Here is a 19,046-nt window from a genome sequence, read left to right as displayed (position 1 = left end):
TAACTAATTTAATCCAGACTTTTAAGGATTGTACACTGAGGTAAGATCCACTGCAGTGTGATAATCCAGCTCTTCCTTAGAGAGGCTCATATATGAGGTGCACCGAAGGCTGCATGAAGTCAGGAATTTTGGATAATAACAATTGGCTTATTTTAAAAGGACATCTGAAGAATGCACAAACAGGTGAAGTCTTCGCTCCTCTGCTTTCTCATACACTTTACACACACACACACCTTCCCATTTTTTTTTAAAAAAAATATCTATGTAACTATGGAAAGCATGGGATCAGCTCTCTTGAGTCTAACTTTTTCCATAAGAATGTAAGAAGAGACGTACTGAATCAGGCCCAAGGCCCATCCTGTTCTCGATGTTGAGAAAAGACTCCCACAGGAGGCAGTGATGGCCACCAACTTAGATGGCTTTCAAAGAGGATTAGACAAATTCACAGAAGATATAAAGCTATGTCCTACCTCCACTGTTGGAGACAGAATGCCCCGTATGCCAGCTGTTGGGAATCACAAATGAGGAGGATGCCGTTGTGCTTGTGTTCTGCTTGTGGGCTTCCCATAGGCATTTGGTTCTCCACTGAACTAGACCTGGCTTTGGCCCGATTGAGCAGAGCTCTTTGGAAAAGGCGAGACCCAAAACACTTAAGAGAGAAAACAAAACCAACATTTTATTCACACCCACACCAATAACCTGGAAATGCTTGCTTAAAAGTTCTTTCAAGTTTGTGTTATCTTTCTGATCATTATATTCCTCTAGATGGAAACAGGATTCATATTTCTGATGCAAATTCTAGGGACCCCCCCCCCCCATTTTTTATTTTTAAACCCTGAAACTTTTCAGGTGATCATTAAATATGGGAACAGTTGGCAGGTAGACTAAGCCACATGGCGAGGCCTAGAGCACAACATTTGGGGTGGGGAGGGTGGGCAAGCAGCTTGCTTCTGGGAAAGGGTCATTGAAATGCCTTGCTGTTTCCCTGCCCTCGGTGAAGCTAGCAGTGAGGTTGGCTGTTGTCAAAAGGTGTCCTGAAAAGGGCTGTGGAGAGTGGTGGACCAACCTTGCAACTGTCTGTATGCTAACCTTAAGCTCATGATGGGCCTGCAGCTGCTTCCCTTAGAAGTGCAGGCCATGCTGTGGGAAAACTTTTGGGCAAGAATCGTTCAGAAATTTGTTCACCGCACCCTGTCAGCATAGCAAAGACAATGAGCCTTGTGCTGGCAACAAAACTGGTTTTTATGGATCTTCTTTGCAGATTGCTTTTTAACAACAAAAAACAGCAAACATACTGGACTCTTAGTTCTTACTTAATGATAGACTAACTTGGATTGTTAAATATTTTACCCAAATAGTAACACACAGCTGTATTCCAGAGATACTATTTTTTTATTATCTGTCCTGCTTAGGAGAAGCTGTTGCTAATGTGGGTTTAGATAAAAAGGGGTATTTTTACATAGATGGATAGGAGTTGCCCCCCCCTCTTACTACAGTTGCCTGTGAATATAAATAACACATTAGACACACGTTCTGGCATGTTTAGTATGTGACATTGGACTCTAAGTTTTGATGACACTGCATTTGAGAAGCTCTTCAAAACAGTATTTCTCCTCCCCCGCCCGCCCCAATATTCACAGCTAACTAAAGAGGCATTTGAACAGAAGGAAATGCAAAAATGCATTTTAATAGAAAAACTTGGGATTTTAAAAAAATGACTTAGCTGAAAGGACTTGGTAAAGCTTTATTCCAATCCTGTTACATTTGTGTATGAATGAATCTTAGAAACTTTTAAAAAGTGTATACTGTTGTCCTGCTGGTTCTGTGTTTAAAAGCAGTTACTTTTTATTAATTGAGATTCCCCCTCACCTTTCCATATACCCTTATGTTTTTAATTTAGTTAGGCTCGGCAAATAATAAAACCCTTCCATTACAAAGAGAGTATTTAAATGTTGGGTCTGGCTTGTACTAATTTATTGTACGTTGTACATGTAAGGTTTTCTGGCTATAGTACTATCTGAGCTGTGATTGACACCACAGAACTACTGAGCAGCCAGCTTAACCCAATTCATCTCAATGGGAGTAGATTTCCTTCTGCTCCAGTTCCATATTTTAAAATTAGTGGTTGAGGGATCTCTCAAGTGTGCATCAAACTCCTGCACTGGCTGAATCAGTGATTTTTTAGAAGATTTTTTCCTCCCTAAGCTACCTTCAATGAATGACTACTACTAGTCTGTATTTGACCATTTAAAAGGCTGAAAGGGGGTTTTGTGTGTTGTTGTTTTTTTACAGAGGAATAAAATGAAACCAAGCGCACCAGCATGGTTATACATAGTATTTCAATAGTTTTACAACTTCTCTAAGGATCTTTTATGTAGTAAATGTAACAACCAGCTAACTACATTGCCACAGTTTTGAGTTGTCAGCTTTAGTGTGTGAGCAGAATAGAACTTTTTCTTTTTAAAATGGGTGTGTGTGGGGGGGTGAGTATTACAGAGCCTCTGGATAACTTTTTTTTGGCTTGGTGGGTTCTTTAATGAAAATACGTAAAGGTGGGTTTTATATTTTGTAGCAATTTGTCCTATTTGGATGCTCTTTATATGGCAGTATGTATATAGTGTGTTCAATTCCTTTTCAAATTCTAAAGAGAGAGAAAAAGACACAAACTTAGAGGTACCTAATTGGTTTTTGTGCAACTGTGTTTTGGGAGGGGGGGTGGAAGCCATGACAGTGTTAAATAAAACGAATACCTACAGCACACTTCTGACGGATTTTAGTTGTAACAGAATGTGAGTGTTCCTCCTGCCCTGCCCTCCCCACCCGTGTGATGTAAATTTTAAATTAAAGATTTTCAATCTGAAAATGTGAGAATTTGTTATTGGGGGGGGTAGTCTGAACTTCTTGGAAGTAAAATTATTGTTTTGAAAACTTGGAAGGGAAGTGTTCTGACTCAATCCTTATTTGAGAACTTTCCTATACACCCCAGAGGGCCCAGATCCATTGGGGTTTACCATAGTTACTTAGCCTGCAAACCCCTATGAAAGTATTGTGATGCTGTCTAGCCCAATCCCTGGCATTTCCAGAAAAAATTGTTGTCCGAAAACATGGAATATGCTACCAGTTAGTGCAGGCAATACTAGATGGACTCATTGCAAGGCAGATTCCTATAAATTTGGAGGCCTGCAATCCCTCCACCACTTTGGCTAGTTTGCCCTATTGCCAATCTGCTATTGTAGTAGTCAAGATTCCTTATATTTAGCCAAAATCTACCCTCACATATCCTAAGCCCACTTGATCTTGCCCTCTTCTGAATGTGTGGTGAGCACAGTTGCGGTCTTTGAAGAGCCTAAACATATCTCCCTTCAGTCTAATACATAGCCCAGCTCCTTCAACTTTTCTTCAAAGGGCTGGCTTTCCATACATTTAACCAGTAGCCCTAATTGGTCTATATCCTCAGAAATGGCCACTGGGAAATACAGAAATATAAGGGGTGTGGTTGTGTACTGAGAAGATTATAGAAAAAGACCACATGCAAGGATCACAGAAAAAGGCAGTCTACCGGTACAATAAAAAAAGCCTGGGCTTGTCTACTGTCAAGATATCTGATAAGGTTTGCAGATCACTTCACCTTGGCCAGTGTGAGTCATTATTTTGCAATGACAAATACCCAGTTTCTGAAACCATTGTCAGCTCCCCTATTCATACACAACATGTTTCTTTTGACTGGAGTGAAAAGAACTACTGGGAGAGATCCCCCCCCCCAAAGATATTTCATTCTGCAGAGGAAATATTTGGGGTCATTAAGAATCAAGATGGCTTGCATTGCAGGGCTGTTGAAACCACTCCCTGCCTCTGGGATTCAGTGAACTATTACTACACTGCAAAGTTGTCTGCCATCCAAGCATAATGGATTGCAAACTTGTAATGCAAGAGAACTGCACACAAAACGAGCAGAGTCTCATTTCCCCCACTGATTTCTACGGGCAGCCTCCACTTCCGTCCTGGAAATGGGGCATTTCAAAATGGCAGAGGAAAACCGGAAGCTCCGTGGCCAAGACTCCCTCAGAGAAGGCGGGAAGAAGACGCCAGCGGCAACGATCGACACAACACAAACAAACGTCGCTTCTCGCTCGGGGTTTCCCTCAGAGCAGCAGCAGGGGTCGTGCGTCGCCGGGGATTGGCTGGCGCTTGTCGCAGTCTCCCTTTCCCTCCCGCCCCCTGTCCAATCCGAGCCTCGAGCGGCGCAGCTGCTGTTGGCAGGGGAAGAAAGAGGCGTGGGAGGCTTTGAAGTCGTGCGCGAGGGAGATCTAGCTTTTCCCGCGCATTTCCAACCGTCGTTACCTCAGGTGCGCTCGGGTTTTGTGTTGTTTTTTTTACCTCAGAATTGTCCCCTCGCCTGCCAGCCTCTTGAAGCAATTGTGGTTAACGAATTCCAGAATGGGCATTAGACACTTCTTTAAACAAACCAAGCACCGCCTATTTATTACCACTGCGTTTTCCCCCCCCCCCCCCCAAGTACTACTGTACTACTGTACATGAAAATGAGCTTTTAGCCCAGACTTTCAAGCAGGCAAAACCACTGAATAGGCGACCCTTCCATCCTGACTGAAAATAACTCCCTTTTTGATTGGATCTTAAAACTAATCCTTACACACGTGTCAATTTTTGCTTTTTTAAAAATAGATCAATATAAGGAAATACACATTTCTAAGGAATTTGGGTCCCTCATTAAAATGTTAACTTTCATCTTTTCCCCCTTGTCTTTTAAAGGTTCCTACTATTCCTCTCATTCTTCTCACCTACTGTTTTGAGGATTATGGCCACTAGGGAGACATTCGCCTTTGTCTTTTTTATGTTAATTTCTCCTTTTTACCTCATTTCAGGTAAGGTTTTGCGCAGGCAAGTATCTTTAACTGAGGTAGAAATAGTTCATTAAGGGGAATAAATAACCTGAAAAGTAGTCCATCCACAAGTGATGCAATTTAGTCATGAGTCACCCAGCTGTGAATAAATCGCTGTTTCTCACTGTGAAAGAGAAAATAATGTGTGCGGGTCGACTAACCAGCCAAAACACCATTATTTCAATGAGAAACACAAAAAACCCACATTCTCTATATATTGAAATTAAGCTTGGAACCCTAAACATGTTTGTGACTGAGTTAAGTTCCATTGACATTCTGAATTATATACATCGAATTGCTCTGCAATTCATGCTTAACTTTGGGTCATACCCCTAATTTGCAAAAAATAATAATCTGTGAGAGTGCAGAATGAAAATAGCAAGATATATTAAAAGATTTGAAGACATGTAAAATGGTACATTCTCAGAGCAACTGTTTTAAGTTGGTATACCTGTAATAAAATCAAATTGTCAAACTGTTCAGCCATCAGCTATTTCATGTCAACCCTTCTTAAAAGGATGATGATTCTGCTTTGATTCTTAAATCAATTCTGTATGAAGAAGTGTGTAAAGTCATCTTTCTTGCCATTGTCTTGTTAAATTGTGCAACTCTCCCCATTTTTCCTTTCCCTAGGTAACTCGGTAAGGTATCAGGTAAAAACCTCTTTCCTGTTCCTAGAAAGCAACAAGTTAAAACATTTGTTTTATTTTATGTGAGCGGGGGGTGAGATTGGAGAAATAAAAATTAGGAGTGCTCCATATTCAACTTGGAAGGGATCCAGAATGCCTGAGGAGCTAAGCCTAGACAAGATGTGATTTGCAGGAATTATCTTCAGATCTTTTGGAGGGAAATCCACTCCCAAAAGCTAGGCTGTCCAGCAAGCCTGGCATTAGAAATCTGAAAGGCTCTTGGGCCTCCATGATGCATTATTTTCAGGGCTGCTGGTTGGGGCCCAAATTCAGCCTGGCATCCTGGACCCGCTACATGGCTTGCTGAACTTCCCTCATCCTCGGGGATGGCATCATGTGCCATTTTGTCACCTGAGGCGAGAAGACGGGAAGGTGCTGTGCTACCACAGCCTCCTTTTCTTGAGTCGTGAGGTAGCAACGACAGCGAGTTGGGGTGAGATCTGGTTGGAAACCAGCACCACTTGATCCTCTGGCCGTGGGGCGCGCTGCCTCTTGGGTTTCTGTCGCCCGAGGCAGCTGCCTCAACTCGCTTCATGGGTGGGCTGGCTTTGTTCATCCCCTTGTTTGAAGTCATTTCAGTTGCTATCCTTCTGAGTGTTCAAGATGAGTCATTTGGGAGTGGCCAGCAAGACCATATAACAGGCATGTCCAAAGTCCGTTTCAGGGGCCTAATCCAGCCCGCTGGTCGGTTTAATCTGGCCCTTGTGGCAGTTTACTTCCTGGGGTAAAATCCTAAAAAAAACCTCAACAACCTTGGGATAAAAAAAGCTCAAGAACTTCAATTCTTGGCCCTTTTCTTGGTCCCCACGCCCTTCACTTCATCAAATCTGGCCCTCTTTGAAAAAAGTTTGGACAATACTGCCATATAACATCGGTCCTGAAAGACCTACATTGGCTCCCAGTACGTTTCCGAGAACAATTCAGAGTGTTGGTGCTGACATTTCAAGTCCTAAATGGCCCTGGCCCAGTAGACCTGAAGAAACATCTCCACCCCCATCACTCAGCCCAGACACGGAGGTCCAGCTCTGAGGGGCTTCTGGCGGTTCCCTCCTTGCGAGAAGTGAAGTTACAGGGAACCAGACAGAGGGCCTTCTCGGTGGTGGCGCCCGCCCTGTGGAACGCCCTCCCATCAGATGTCAAGGGGATAAACAACTATCTGACTTTTAGAAGACACTGAAGTTTTTAATGCTTGACTTTTTATTATTATTTTATATGTGCTGGGAGCCGCCCAGAGTGACTGGGAAAACCCAGTTAGATGGGCGGGGTATAAATAATAAATTGTTTGATGTTTTATCGTGTTTTTAATATAATGTTGGGAGCTGCCCAGAGTGGTTGGGGAAACCCAGCCAGATGTGCGGGATATATATTATTATTATAATTACTATTACTATTATCTTTTTTATTGCTGCTCTCTCAGAAGATCAAGGATTATCTAGCATACCTCTGCCAGCTGTTCTTGACACTTGGGTTATCAACTAAAATTTAAGATAATATGCAACACCCTCCTTGAAATGTCTTTTTTTTTGTTAATTGGCTTTATGGATGGCATTTCTCTATGGTTATCAGCTGCTTTGAACTGTTAAGAAAGCGGAGAAAATCATTTCCAGCAAATTAAACAGCTACAAGAGGTTTTAACACTCCTATTCCAATTGTTTGGAGCAGTGCCACTGATGCCTGAGATCACATCTTTTACGAGATACTGGCCTAGCAACAAGTATTATGACCTTGCATTGGTGTACCTATTGGTTTATTCTGTCCTACATGTTATCACCCCACCAACCTTACAACTGGACCGTAAGTAAATATGTCCATGTTGAAATTTGCCAAGACGTCATGGTGACCTGATGTTTTAAGTAATTATGAAGTCGCTTATGATAAAAAAAGTTGTGAATTTTATTTTGTATCAGCCTTGGTCAGTAAAGTACACAGATCTCTGAATTTAAGAAAGCATTTATGAGCCAGAAAACATATACTGTCAAAAGTTTTTAGTAATGTGAACACAGTATTTTACAAGTCCCTTTTATTTGTGGTTTTAATTTGCTTGTTTAAGGCTAGAGTTAAACAAATGGATAAGTTTACCAGCGAATCCATGAAGGCACAAGAAGCTCAACCTGATATTATCATCATCCAAAAAGAATCAGGTATGAAATGTTTACCACCACCACAGATGTGCTTATAAATTATTGGTCAGCATTTCCCAAATAACTGTAATATGCTGGATATATGTATGTAGACTTCCAACTACCCGGTATATATTTATGCTGGATCTGGCTGAAACCATAACACACGTGAACAAGGTATTTGTTAGAAGCCTTGGGGATTTTTTTTAAAGGAACTTGCTAGTAATTGAGACATTGCTGAACCTAACATTGCTGAACCAGTGTCTTCACTAATACTTCCCAAATGTATTGACTGCAGGGATATCTAAGATATTATATTTCTTGAGTACTGTATAGCTTTAGGACTGCAGTTGTATTCCTGCAGACACAGAAAACCTTTTTGTGTGATAACGAAGCAAAGTTGCAAGTGAAGAGAATCTCCACTGTCACTAGGCCACATGAAATGTAGTGTTTCTGGAGCAGGTGATGGTGATGAGGTAGATTAGAAGAAGCTGGCACAACACCACCAGAGGAGGAATATCAAGAGAGGGGTGCCTTAAATGACTTGTTTGGCAAGAAACGGGGCATATGTGGGTAGCAGGAACAGAGAATGAAGGTTTCGGAGGAAGAGCTGTGTTCCAAGAGGGATTTTGGTACTCCAGGCTAGAACAGTCATTGGCATGCAGTGGCCACAAAAATAATATAAAGGTTACAATTTAAAATCTGCCTACTAGAGACAGTAACCCCATTGGACTTCGTTGGACTTCTACTATATTAAAAGGTGCATGATAAACATCTGTTGTCATGGGAGAAGTTTGCTTTTACCAAAATGTTGCATTACACTTTTAAGCTAGGGGTTCCCAAACTGGTCTGAGCTTCATTCAGGTAGTCTTCTGCTTGTGTATGGAATATTAATACTGATTTTTAATTGTATCTTTATTGTATATATTGTTTCTTATATTGTATTACAAAGCAATAAAAATACAATTAAAAATCATATAGCACTGAGCAAACACATTACATTTCCTACAACAGGCAGAAAAATCTTTAAGTGGTTCGCCAGGACCCTCAGCAATTTTCAGGTAGTCCATGGAGAAAAGAGTTTGGGAACCACTGCTTTAAGCCATTGCTGCTCTCATTCAGTTGCTTTTAAAGTAGGATTCAGAGTAATGTCCTTAGAAACAGGCTTTTGTTCACATTAATTTCTTTCAGTAGAGGCACCCTTTGGATCATATATCCCCCAGGCTGTTCAAGAATCAAATGAAGTGGTGTCAAAAATTCTTAGTGATTTGCAGCCCAGCAAACCAGTGCTTTGGAAGCAGTTAACATGGCAGGTAAATCATGATATAAAGAGCTTGTTCACATTGGAGCTTACTGCGTGTTTATAGCTGTTTTGTGTTCTCATTTAATTTGTGTAATACACATGATGTTACCCTCAAACACCAGTCACATTGCTGTCTCCTGTAAATTTGAGTTTACCAGATTCAGGGATAATACAATAAATTGCAGGAAATTGGGCTTCAAACTACTCCACTTGGGGTGGCAGACAGTTTTGGTGGGTGAGTGGGTCAGTCACTTTCCGCTACACCCATTTCAACACCTGTGACTTCCTCGGTTCTTTTGTTTCTTTTCTGGCCATGCTCATCACTATTTGTAGTGTGCTTCTGGATAGAGAAGCATGGCCTTGCAACATACACACACACACTTTTGATCCCTCAGATTTGAACAAAAAAACCCCTGCAGAAATGTGCATTTTATTTTTAAGTTGTATGCCACCATCTGTGAACATGCCCTGTTAGTAGTTAATTAGCATAAGAGAATTGACAAATTAGAAGGCAATGAGAAACACATAAGCCTGCTGGTATGAACTACTCCAGTCTAATTCAAACTGGTGTGGACTACTCCAGTCTAATAAAAATACAGGAATTAACAGCTAAATAATAATCACATGTGGACAGGCCAAAAATGAGGAGAAATGTTCACATACAGAACTGAGATTGATTGGGCTCTCTTTTATATGCCATTTTCCCCTGTTGAGCTTCAAGCTCTGCCCCTATGTGAGAAGGAGTACTAGAGACCCTAGAGCCTGACTGAGGCTTTGTTCCATATTTTCCCACAGGGAGAAATAGGAGACAAGGGTCTTAGTTTCTATCTTTCCAGAGATCTAACAAGCATAGTGGCCTAGGAGGTGCAGAGTATGTGCCTGATCTATTTCTAATGCAATCTTTCAAACTTAAGCATTTATGGATGTTTTACTCAAGTCATGGTTGGCATTTTGCAGAGGAAGAAGCGTTGGACACATAACAAAAGGGGAAAGAAACCTTCCAATAAAAGGAGAAGATTTAGAAAGCATTTGGAAACAAGTACAAAACCAAGGTTTGCAGACAGACAGGACTGGATTCACAGAAGGTTCAAAAGGCAAGAATGTAGGATCAGAAACATACAGAATAGCGAAGACAAAATCCAGAAAGCCATAGAACAGAAAGAAATCCTTAGATGTGTAAGAAGTACCTATTCTGGTGAGAAGGAGTCTAAATCACAGGCAACTTTCACACATTCCAATGATCGTAAAAGAAGAAAAGTCAATGAAGTCATCACTTATAATGTCAAGGAAGGACAACTCTTAGGACTAAAGGGAAGAAGAACAAGAAGAAGAAGATCAACATACCCAGGGAAGCCACACTTGGTTTCTTCAAAACCCTTTGATAGCTATAGTTCTTCCTACAGTTTGTCTTCTTATTTTACCCCTAGTAGCTCCCAGAGTACATTATCAAGAAGAATGAAGAGAAACGTTTCCAGTTTTCATAAAAAAGAAGGTAGTTTTGAGGATACATTTTTGATCAACACAAAAGAACAGAAAATAAGAAGGAGAAAAATGGAAGCATTTCCAAAGAAAAGAGAAGCCAGAGATACACAGTCGGTCAGAAATGTAAGTCTTAAACTGAAAACCTTAAAATCTCAAGAGAAATTATCTAACATGGTAGACCGCCTGTCAGACCCATCCAATAACATGTCAAAAGATGAAAAACTCACCTACATGCATGAACTCCTAGATGAATTAAAGTTATTCATTAAGCTGTTGGAGCAGCAAATACTACTACAGTCACTAAATAACATTGTTTATTCAACCACAGTTTCTGGCTCGCAAAAGTAGAGAGCTCTAATATTGCTGAATTTAAAAATATGTTGCTATTTTGTTACATAAAAATCCTGATAATACGTTTAGTAATTTTATTTTGGCTTAATCAGTCTTTAAATCATAATGTTGGTTTATACTCGTATTAGAAAAAGTTTTTGGATAAACAACCGAAAAAATATTAAAATAATTCCTAATAAATGACATTACTCTGGAAAATGTTCCTTGTAAGAAAGATGCACCATGACAGTAGTCATAGGAGAAGGAATCATAAAATCGTAGATTTGTAGAGTTGGAGGATACCCCAGGGGTCATCTAGTCCAAACCTCTGCAATGCAGGAATCTCAATCATCCATGACAGATAGCCATCCAATCTCTGCTTAAAAACCTCCAAGGAGTCCACAACCTCCTGAGGGATACTGTCCCACTGTCAAACAGCTCTTACCCAGAAAATTCTTCCTGATGTTTAGTTGGAATCTCCTTTATGTAACTTGAAGCCATTAATTTGGGTCCTACCCTCCAAAGTGGGAGAAAACAAGCTTACTCCATCTTCAATGTGACAGCTCTTTAGATATTTGAAGATGGCTATCACATCTCTCAGTCTCCTCTTTTCCAGGCTAAAGATACCCAGCTCCTTCAACCATTCCTCATAAGGCTTAGTTTCCAGACCCTTGATCATCTTGCTCACCCTCTGCACACATTTGAGCTTGTCAACATCCTTCTTAAATTGTGGTGCCCAGAACTTGATCAGGACACTATAATGCAGCCCAGAATTGCATTAGCATTTTTTTGCTTCTGTATCACACTGTTGACTCAAGTTCAGCTTGTAGTTTACTAAGATCCCAAGATCCTTTTCACATGTACTACTGGCAAGCTAGGTGTGTGTCCCCCCCTTTTATTTGTGCAGTTGGAATCATCAACCACTCTAACATTATTGACTTCAAATGCAACAAATCACTTGGAACTCAGAGATACAACAAGAAGGTGGGTGGGTGTGATCACCATTAATGTGAAACAAGGCAAAATCTTGTAAGTCACATTCCAGCTAGGCCAATTTCAGTTTCAGAGGAAACTCACAACAGTTTTTTTTAAGGCTCTTACTTATCCTTAAATATGCTTTCATAATTTCATACAGTACTTTTAAAAGTACTACATTTACATCTTATGGTGTCAACTATGGTTTGGGATTTTTTTTGGTCACACTTGTGTTTCTACATGAATCGGGTTTGGGGGAGGAAAATGAGCCTTTAGCCTGAATGACGAAAGAATAATACCTCTTTAGTACTTTGCATGTAAACTCTTCAAAGTGCTTGAGGAGAAGAAGTTGCATGTCTCTCTGATCTGCAGAACCCACTTTGACTCCTGAAATGAAACATATTAAGTAAGAGATTGTCGGGGTATGGTTGCTGGAGCTCCTCGTGCACGGCCTTGGATTGGTTATGCACGAGGTACCAGTTGCAGGGAAAGTGGCCAGCGTTCCGCGTGCTTTTGAGCACGGTCGCCGGCCAAGCCTCACAGTCTGAAGGATGATGAGTAAGCCAATTGAAGACTCTGATGGTGTGTGAGTTCCTAGTTGCCTTCTTTAAAGAAACGTTGCCTCGTGAAATAAAATTTGTACCCTGACTCTGAATAGGCGGACCGATTTACAGAAAATTAAAATTTTTACTTTACTCCCCCGTTAACCCCAAAGGAAGACAGACACCGGTAGTATCTTTAGTGGCTTCGGCAGAACCCGCGTAGGCTCGTCCCCTAAGCTAAGTTCTCCTAAACTTAAAGACCCTGCGCGCCCAATCTTCCGCGAGGCTAACTAAATAAACTAAAACCGAAATATCTTCCGCGGGCCTAACCCTAGGCTAACCTAAAGAAAACCTAACTAAGGCTAAACCGAATGATCTTCCGCGATCTAACTCTAACTAAAGAAAAACCCATCCAACCCGTCCAGCCCGCTCCTATCCCCTTAAACTAAACTTGACTTCAACTAAAACCCAACTAAAAAGAACATAAGAAGAACGTGCCTAAACCCAAACTGAACGTGCCTAAGCGGGGTGCCTCTGCCTTTTATTAGGGAACAAACGTGACATCATCATTAGTACTTTAACCAATAAAATCACTGTTGCTGCCCTCCAAAAAGGCGGGAAGCAAGTTTAACGCTCATTAACAACTTTGAACATGACCGGATCTACAAAATAAAGGCGGATTAATCTTGTAAGTGAATCACACTATTCATTCATGCTTTCACTTTCACTTTTGCGCGCAATTATACCAAAAGTAGACCTTAAAAAACCCATAAAACAACCAATTAATATGAATCCATGGCGGATCCGTGAAACGTATTCCGACATATCATCTTTCTTTTTTTGTTTTAAATTAAATTATTTTTGATTTAGTTATATAAAAAAAGAAGGTTAGAGATATCATAAGCATTTATCTAACATAAACATTACCATTTGTTTTGATATAAACCTCGACATGAAAAGGCAGAGCGTCAACAGTGCCAACAGTGTTCACATCAAAACTGTGATATAAACACTGGCAACACTATCAACATCCATCCCCCCCATAAGAGGAAATACTTGTACAATAATGTAACAATAAAGTCATGAAAATAACAAACCACTAGCCAAACATAAAAAGTGATCGATCCGATACACTGTAAACCTTTTTAGGTATATATAAATACTTCAATATGTAGTGTAACACAACAAATCATCTTATAAGCATATATACTTTCGCGTGCAGCGTAAAACAACAAATTACTCCCCAAACACAAGAGAGGACCTGATGCAGGTCCAAAATTAAAAATAACGGATAACGACTGCCCAAACATAAGAGAGGTCCCGATCCGGGACCCAAAATTAAAGTATAACTAGAGCTGGGGCTACATGGCCTACCCAGACCCCTCCCCCATTTTTTTTAATTTTTTATTTGGAAACTAAGGAAAATGGATAAGGAAACATAAAAGGTGTGTGGCACTGAGGCTACAGAATCGAGGGAACTTTCAGGAAGACAGATTCTGGACTTACCACAGCGACCACAGGTAACGGGGAACTAGGGTCCGATTCCAGAAAGGGGATTTAAGGCACCTACGTACAAGTGGTTTGCGCCACAAGAGGGGATTTAAGCTACCTACATAAAGGTATCCCAGCCAGGATGAGGATTTAAACCATTTACACAAGGGTTTCCAGCGAAACGATATTAGATTTAAACCAGCTACATAAGGGTCTCCCATTAACAGCAGGAAACAGAGTGAAGGGAAAAGCTGGGAACCTGGTTTACTGCCAAAGGTAGCATATAGAGGGGGAATCTTTAAAATAAATAGGGGTACCAAAAGGGTAGGACGCCACCAGACTTGACATATATATCTTGAACAAATCCGAGAATGACCAATTCTTTGACCAAAGGAAATATAAATGTTACCACATTTTGAACTACAACTTTTGCAAGCACAACGTGGAGATTTAGGATTATTGAAATAAAACATATATATATAAATATATCTATGACTAGAACTGCACAAAGATGATGCTTTGACCTTACATAAACATTTCCATATCATCAAAATTGTGACGCTCTAAATGGAAACCATTTCAGAAAAGCTTTGCATATATAAACATCCATATCATTAATTATCAAGCTATAAGGAAAACACATGTAACATGCGAGGCGGATATTTCAAGAAGCATACAAAGGCAAATATGCAATTTTTACAAGTACAATATAAAGTACAAGACAGGTTTAGAACTGCAAAATGGTGTTGGAGAGGAGGATGAAGACGATGAATGAGTTGCCGGTCGTCTTCTTCTCCGACTACACATGACCATGTAGAAGAAATAGTCCTGGAACTCAGGAAAAGTTCATGGAGCTCAGGAAAGTACTGAAACATCGAGCTCTGAAGAAACAACGATACCTGTAGAAGAAAGGAGGTTAAGCAAGCAAATCAAGGTGATCTGCTAGTGAGTGCAGGTATGGGAATAACTGGAACAAATCTAGGCAGCCAGGAACCAGAGGCCGCCCAGAGGCAAACAAAAGGCCTAGGCAGTAGGAGGGTAAGGCAAACTGCCCAGAACTCAACTGGTGCTGTTAGTTGAGCACTTTTGAAGAATTGCTGCATTTGACAGGAAGTTGAGAAGTTAGCGAGTAGCTAACAACCAGAGTTAGACATCACGGCTTGTGATGAAAAGGGAGCATCGAATTTCACGCAAAGTTTGTCCAGCGTGTTTCTTAAGTGAAGAATGGAATTGAACACACAAACAAGGTGTGGAAGTAGGGGTTTTTTCCGCAGAAGTAAGAACAGTCCTCCGCTGAGAGGATTAAGCAACAAGGGGTTGTCGTTGAAGATGCAGGCTGGCAAGTACCACGCAGGGCTACATGACTTGACCTTCAGGTGAAGAGTTCCTTGCGGAAGACAGTACTTCTGAGCACAAGGAGGAACCGTCTGAAGAGCCTGTAGTAGAGTTCTTGGTTGATGCAGGAAAAGATGCTCCAAAAGAATACCTGGGGAGATGCGGAGCATATTTGCAACCAGGTAGAGAGCAACAGAAAGCAGGTGAAAAGGGTTTGCGGTTTTGGTTGGAAACAGGTATGCTGCAAGAAGTGATGGCAGCAAATTATAGGCACGGTGAGTACCATTCAAAACCGGCCAACAGAATGCCCATGCAAAAGACAGCACGGAACATAGCAAGGAACATCCCATGGTTGGCGATTGGATCATTAGAGCAGGGGAAAACTTGAACGACATGAGAGTGCTTGAAGAATCTGCTGAATAGAACTCGTAGACAGGAGAATTCACCTTACCAAGCAGTGAAACTTTCCAGGAGAACTTTGCAATAGGTTTTCTGCAAAGAACAGTTTTAAGACTATCAAGGGAACGCTCTAAAGTCAATGACTGTGGAGCTTTATCCATGAGGTACTGATGGAGAGTAAGGGGTTGCATGCGATCCTGGTGTAGTAGCTCTTTGATTAGGGCCTCTGCTGCAGCGAGCTTTTCTGACGTCAGCGCCCATTGGTCGACCCATACAGGGGGTCCTTCCTTCCAGGTGAGTGGAAGAGCATGTACTGGCGCTGATGCAAAGGCCCACATCAAAAATGTGTCTGGACAACAGTTCTTGCTTTAGACAATAAGTCTCTACCCCAGAGGGTGATAGGCACATCCATGACAAGTGGACGGAGCTGCACCATGGAGCCTGAGTCTGACTGGAAGGTAATCGGATGCACGCTCTGGTGGGCGGGTTCGAAACCTCCGACTCCAAAGACTTCCTGGGTGACAGTCGTTGCCCACTGGTCAGGCCAATCCTTTCTGGCGATCACTGTGACATCTGCGCCTGTATCAAGAAGACCCTTGATCTTTCGTCCACCCATTTCTAAGACGAGATGAGGGCGTTCTTCTGTAATCTTGATTAGCGCCATTGCTGTCTGAGGAGGCAAAGAGTCTACAGGAGCTGTAGGTGTAGAAGTAAGCAAATAGAGTCTGGCAATTTCCAAACCTTTTGTTAGGACACAAGGAACAGTTGAAAATCCTGGAATCAGCAACTGCGATGAATCTGTGATTCGAACTAGGCCTGCAGTCAGTGTGACTGTGGCAGGGAGGCGATCCATCCTAGGCAGGATAAGGCAAATTGAGGTGTCTGGGAATGGACCACGAATGGATGTTGGCAATTGCTGAGCAAACCATGGATTTGAAAAATAACAGTCCTCTGTTAAGAAGAGTGGTATACCTGGGACAGAAGATTCTTCTTGTTCTTCATTGGCAGTGTCTGAAGACATCTTTTTGGCTTCGGGTTTTTTGCACTGCTGAAGTTGGCAACTCTGAAGCTGCTTGGCGTTGAGTTGGCAAACTTGAGGTTCTTCCGTTGGTAAGAGTTGCTGATGCTGTTGAACCTGTTGACATTCAGGCAGTTGTGCATCAAACTGGCAGGATGGAACTTCCTCTTTGACGCGAGGCAGTGATTGTGGCGGGCTGAGCTTAAAAGCTGGAGGTGACACAAAGGTGTGGACATTGTTAACTGGAGTGATGTTTAAGCTTCCACAAGAGGGAGCTGGCTCACTCACTTGCATTCTTTGGCCACATGGAAAGTGATCATCAGCTGGGTTGCAACTTGAACACTGCTGTTTCATCAAGGGCAAATGTCCTTCAATGACAGATTGACCTTGACTCAATGGTGAGTAAAGCTCAGGTGCTGCGAGGTTGACCTCAGTAGGATGTTTTCTCAATGTAGAGGGCAATTCTGCGATCAGAGACTTGACTGTGATTGCTTGCTGTGAAGCAGGGTCGACATCAGCTGGAACTGAAGGGCGGTCAGCAGAAGGTGAACTGAATGCTGTGTTCTCTACTGGAACCCTTTGAATAGGTAAGGCAGATGATGAAACCTCTGGAACCTGAATGCTTGATGAGGTCACATCTTTTCTCTGGACATCTGAAGAATAGATATCTCTCTGGATCACTCTTTTTTCCTGATGACCTGGATAAGGAGTAGCGTTGTTCACCTTTCTGGGATGGTTGACCTTCATGATGTTCTTGAACTTGCACCCTATTGTTTTACCGGGGCCGGGGCGCGGCCCGCAGAACCGTTTCCCTGAACTGGAGATGATGTAGGTGATGTGTTTTGTGGATTCAAGCGACAATCATTTGCCCAATGAAATCCTTTCTGACAGATGGGACATCTCTCTGGCGGCTTGGCAGAAGGCCTTGGCGTTGTTGTGCACTGCGACCGGAAATGCCCATCGCCTCCACACCCATAGCACTTCTTGACTGGCGTAGAGCTGTCTTGACGTGGCATCTGTACCGCAGCTGCCAAGAGCTGTGCTTTGTAGGAGTGGGTACCAACATTCTGGCAGACGCGTAGCATCTCAGTCAATGTGGCATCTGGACGAGCTGCAACTGCTGTTAGGGCATTCTTGCAGTCATCATTGGCATTCTCAAAGGCAAGTTGTTTCGTCAGCATGTTTCTGGCATGACGATCTTCTATCTGGCGTTCCACTGCAACAATCAGGCGATCCACGAAGTCCCCATAAGGTTCTTTTGGACCTTGCCTAACTGCAGCGAATCCTGATACTGAGCTAGCATCTGTGCGATTGGGTAGTCTGCGCCAAGCCTTGACCACAATGTCTGCTATGGTGACAAGTGCAGCATCAGGTATGGCTAGCTGTTGATTGAGATTGGAATAATGTCCTGATCCTGTGAGCATATCTTCTGTGGCAAGTGGCGTTGCACGTCTGGCTGCTACTTCTTTCCACTCTTGCAGGCACAGAAGAGCATCTGTAGGCGACAGGAAGGTGCGAAGAATCAACTTCCAATCAGATGGCAGAAGTCTACTAGTGGACAGTCCTTCAAGTAAACTTCTAGTATAAGGAGCTTGAAGTCCATTTTCGCGTATGGCTTTTCGCAGTTCACGTAGTGTTTCAAAAGGAATGGCTTGATATCTTGCAGGTTGTCCTCCATTGGCACGAATCACTGGAAAGATGTGCATTGGATCAGCACTAAAGTCTATTTGTCCCAAAGCTGCTTCTAAAGCTTGAGTTCTGCAGATGGGTTGCATTGCTGTTGGGTCTGTAGGTGGCATCAGTGAGTTTAAATCTTCTTGATGCTTTCCAAATGATGAGCCACTAGATGGTGCTAAAGAGTCTTTGACATCTGGATGCCTTGAAGATGGCTGACTATGAAGACAAGATGGCTGACTTGAAGTTGGATGAAGACAAGATGGCTGACTTGAAGTTGGATGAAGACAAGATGGCTGACTTGAAGTTGGAGCATAAGGTTGTTGGCTCTGTACTGCAAGTCCTGGCATCTGGATCATCATTGTTTGGCTTTGCTCTTGTCTTGGAATCTGCATTGGCATTGGAGGTGCTGAAGGGTTGGTAAATTGCTGTTGTGCTGCTTGCATTGAAGCTTGGATTGCTGTTGATTGGAAATCAGCTTGCTGCAAAACTGGAGCTGCTGGCTTGAGCGCGGCCTGCAGGGCAGCAGGGTTTGCTGGCAAAAAGGCTGCTTGCTGCTGCTGCTGCTGGATCGCTGGCAAAAGCGCGGCTTGCGATGGAGGAAGCGGGACCGTTGCTTGGAGCGAGGTCCGCGGCTGCTGCTGACTTGAAATCGCTGGCTGGTAAAAGGCCTGCGATGACTGCTGAGCGACTGGCGGTGGGGCAGTTCGCGGCGGGGCTTGAAAGGCCGACGGCGTCTGCTGCACCGGCACAGGCGGCAATGAATCTGGCAATGACAAATTGGACA

At 42.4% G+C, this 19,046-nt stretch overlaps 1 protein-coding gene across 4 annotated transcripts; it reads left to right on the top strand.

Annotated features, from left to right (window-relative positions):
• Positions 1 to 3,983: 3,983 nt before the first annotated feature.
• LOC117039046 lies at positions 3,984 to 10,908 on the top strand. 4 transcript variants are annotated; one of them, XM_033136083.1, is made up of 6 exons: positions 4,119 to 4,346; positions 4,771 to 4,883; positions 5,535 to 5,554; positions 7,641 to 7,731; positions 8,902 to 9,023; positions 9,971 to 10,908. In XM_033136083.1, exons 2-6 carry the CDS (start codon positions 4,817 to 4,819, stop codon positions 10,841 to 10,843), a joined length of 1,173 nt encoding a protein of 390 aa, XP_032991974.1. In that variant the 5' UTR covers positions 4,119 to 4,346; positions 4,771 to 4,816; the 3' UTR covers positions 10,844 to 10,908. The 4 variants fall into 4 exon arrangements, with proteins under 4 accessions (XP_032991977.1, XP_032991974.1, XP_032991976.1 ...); XM_033136085.1 differs by lacking the exon at positions 4,771 to 4,883 and having other exon boundaries at positions 4,285 to 4,346; XM_033136086.1 differs by lacking the exons at positions 4,771 to 4,883; positions 5,535 to 5,554; positions 9,971 to 10,908 and adding an exon at positions 9,809 to 9,964 and having other exon boundaries at positions 3,984 to 4,346.
• Positions 10,909 to 19,046: the final 8,138 nt, after the last annotated feature.

This window comes from Lacerta agilis, chromosome 17, assembly GCF_009819535.1.
Source record: "Lacerta agilis isolate rLacAgi1 chromosome 17, rLacAgi1.pri, whole genome shotgun sequence".
Classification (NCBI taxonomy): Eukaryota; Metazoa; Chordata; class Lepidosauria; order Squamata; family Lacertidae; genus Lacerta; species Lacerta agilis.
The sequence above is the reverse complement of the archived record's forward strand: the minus strand, read 5'-3'. Positions and strand labels throughout refer to the sequence as shown.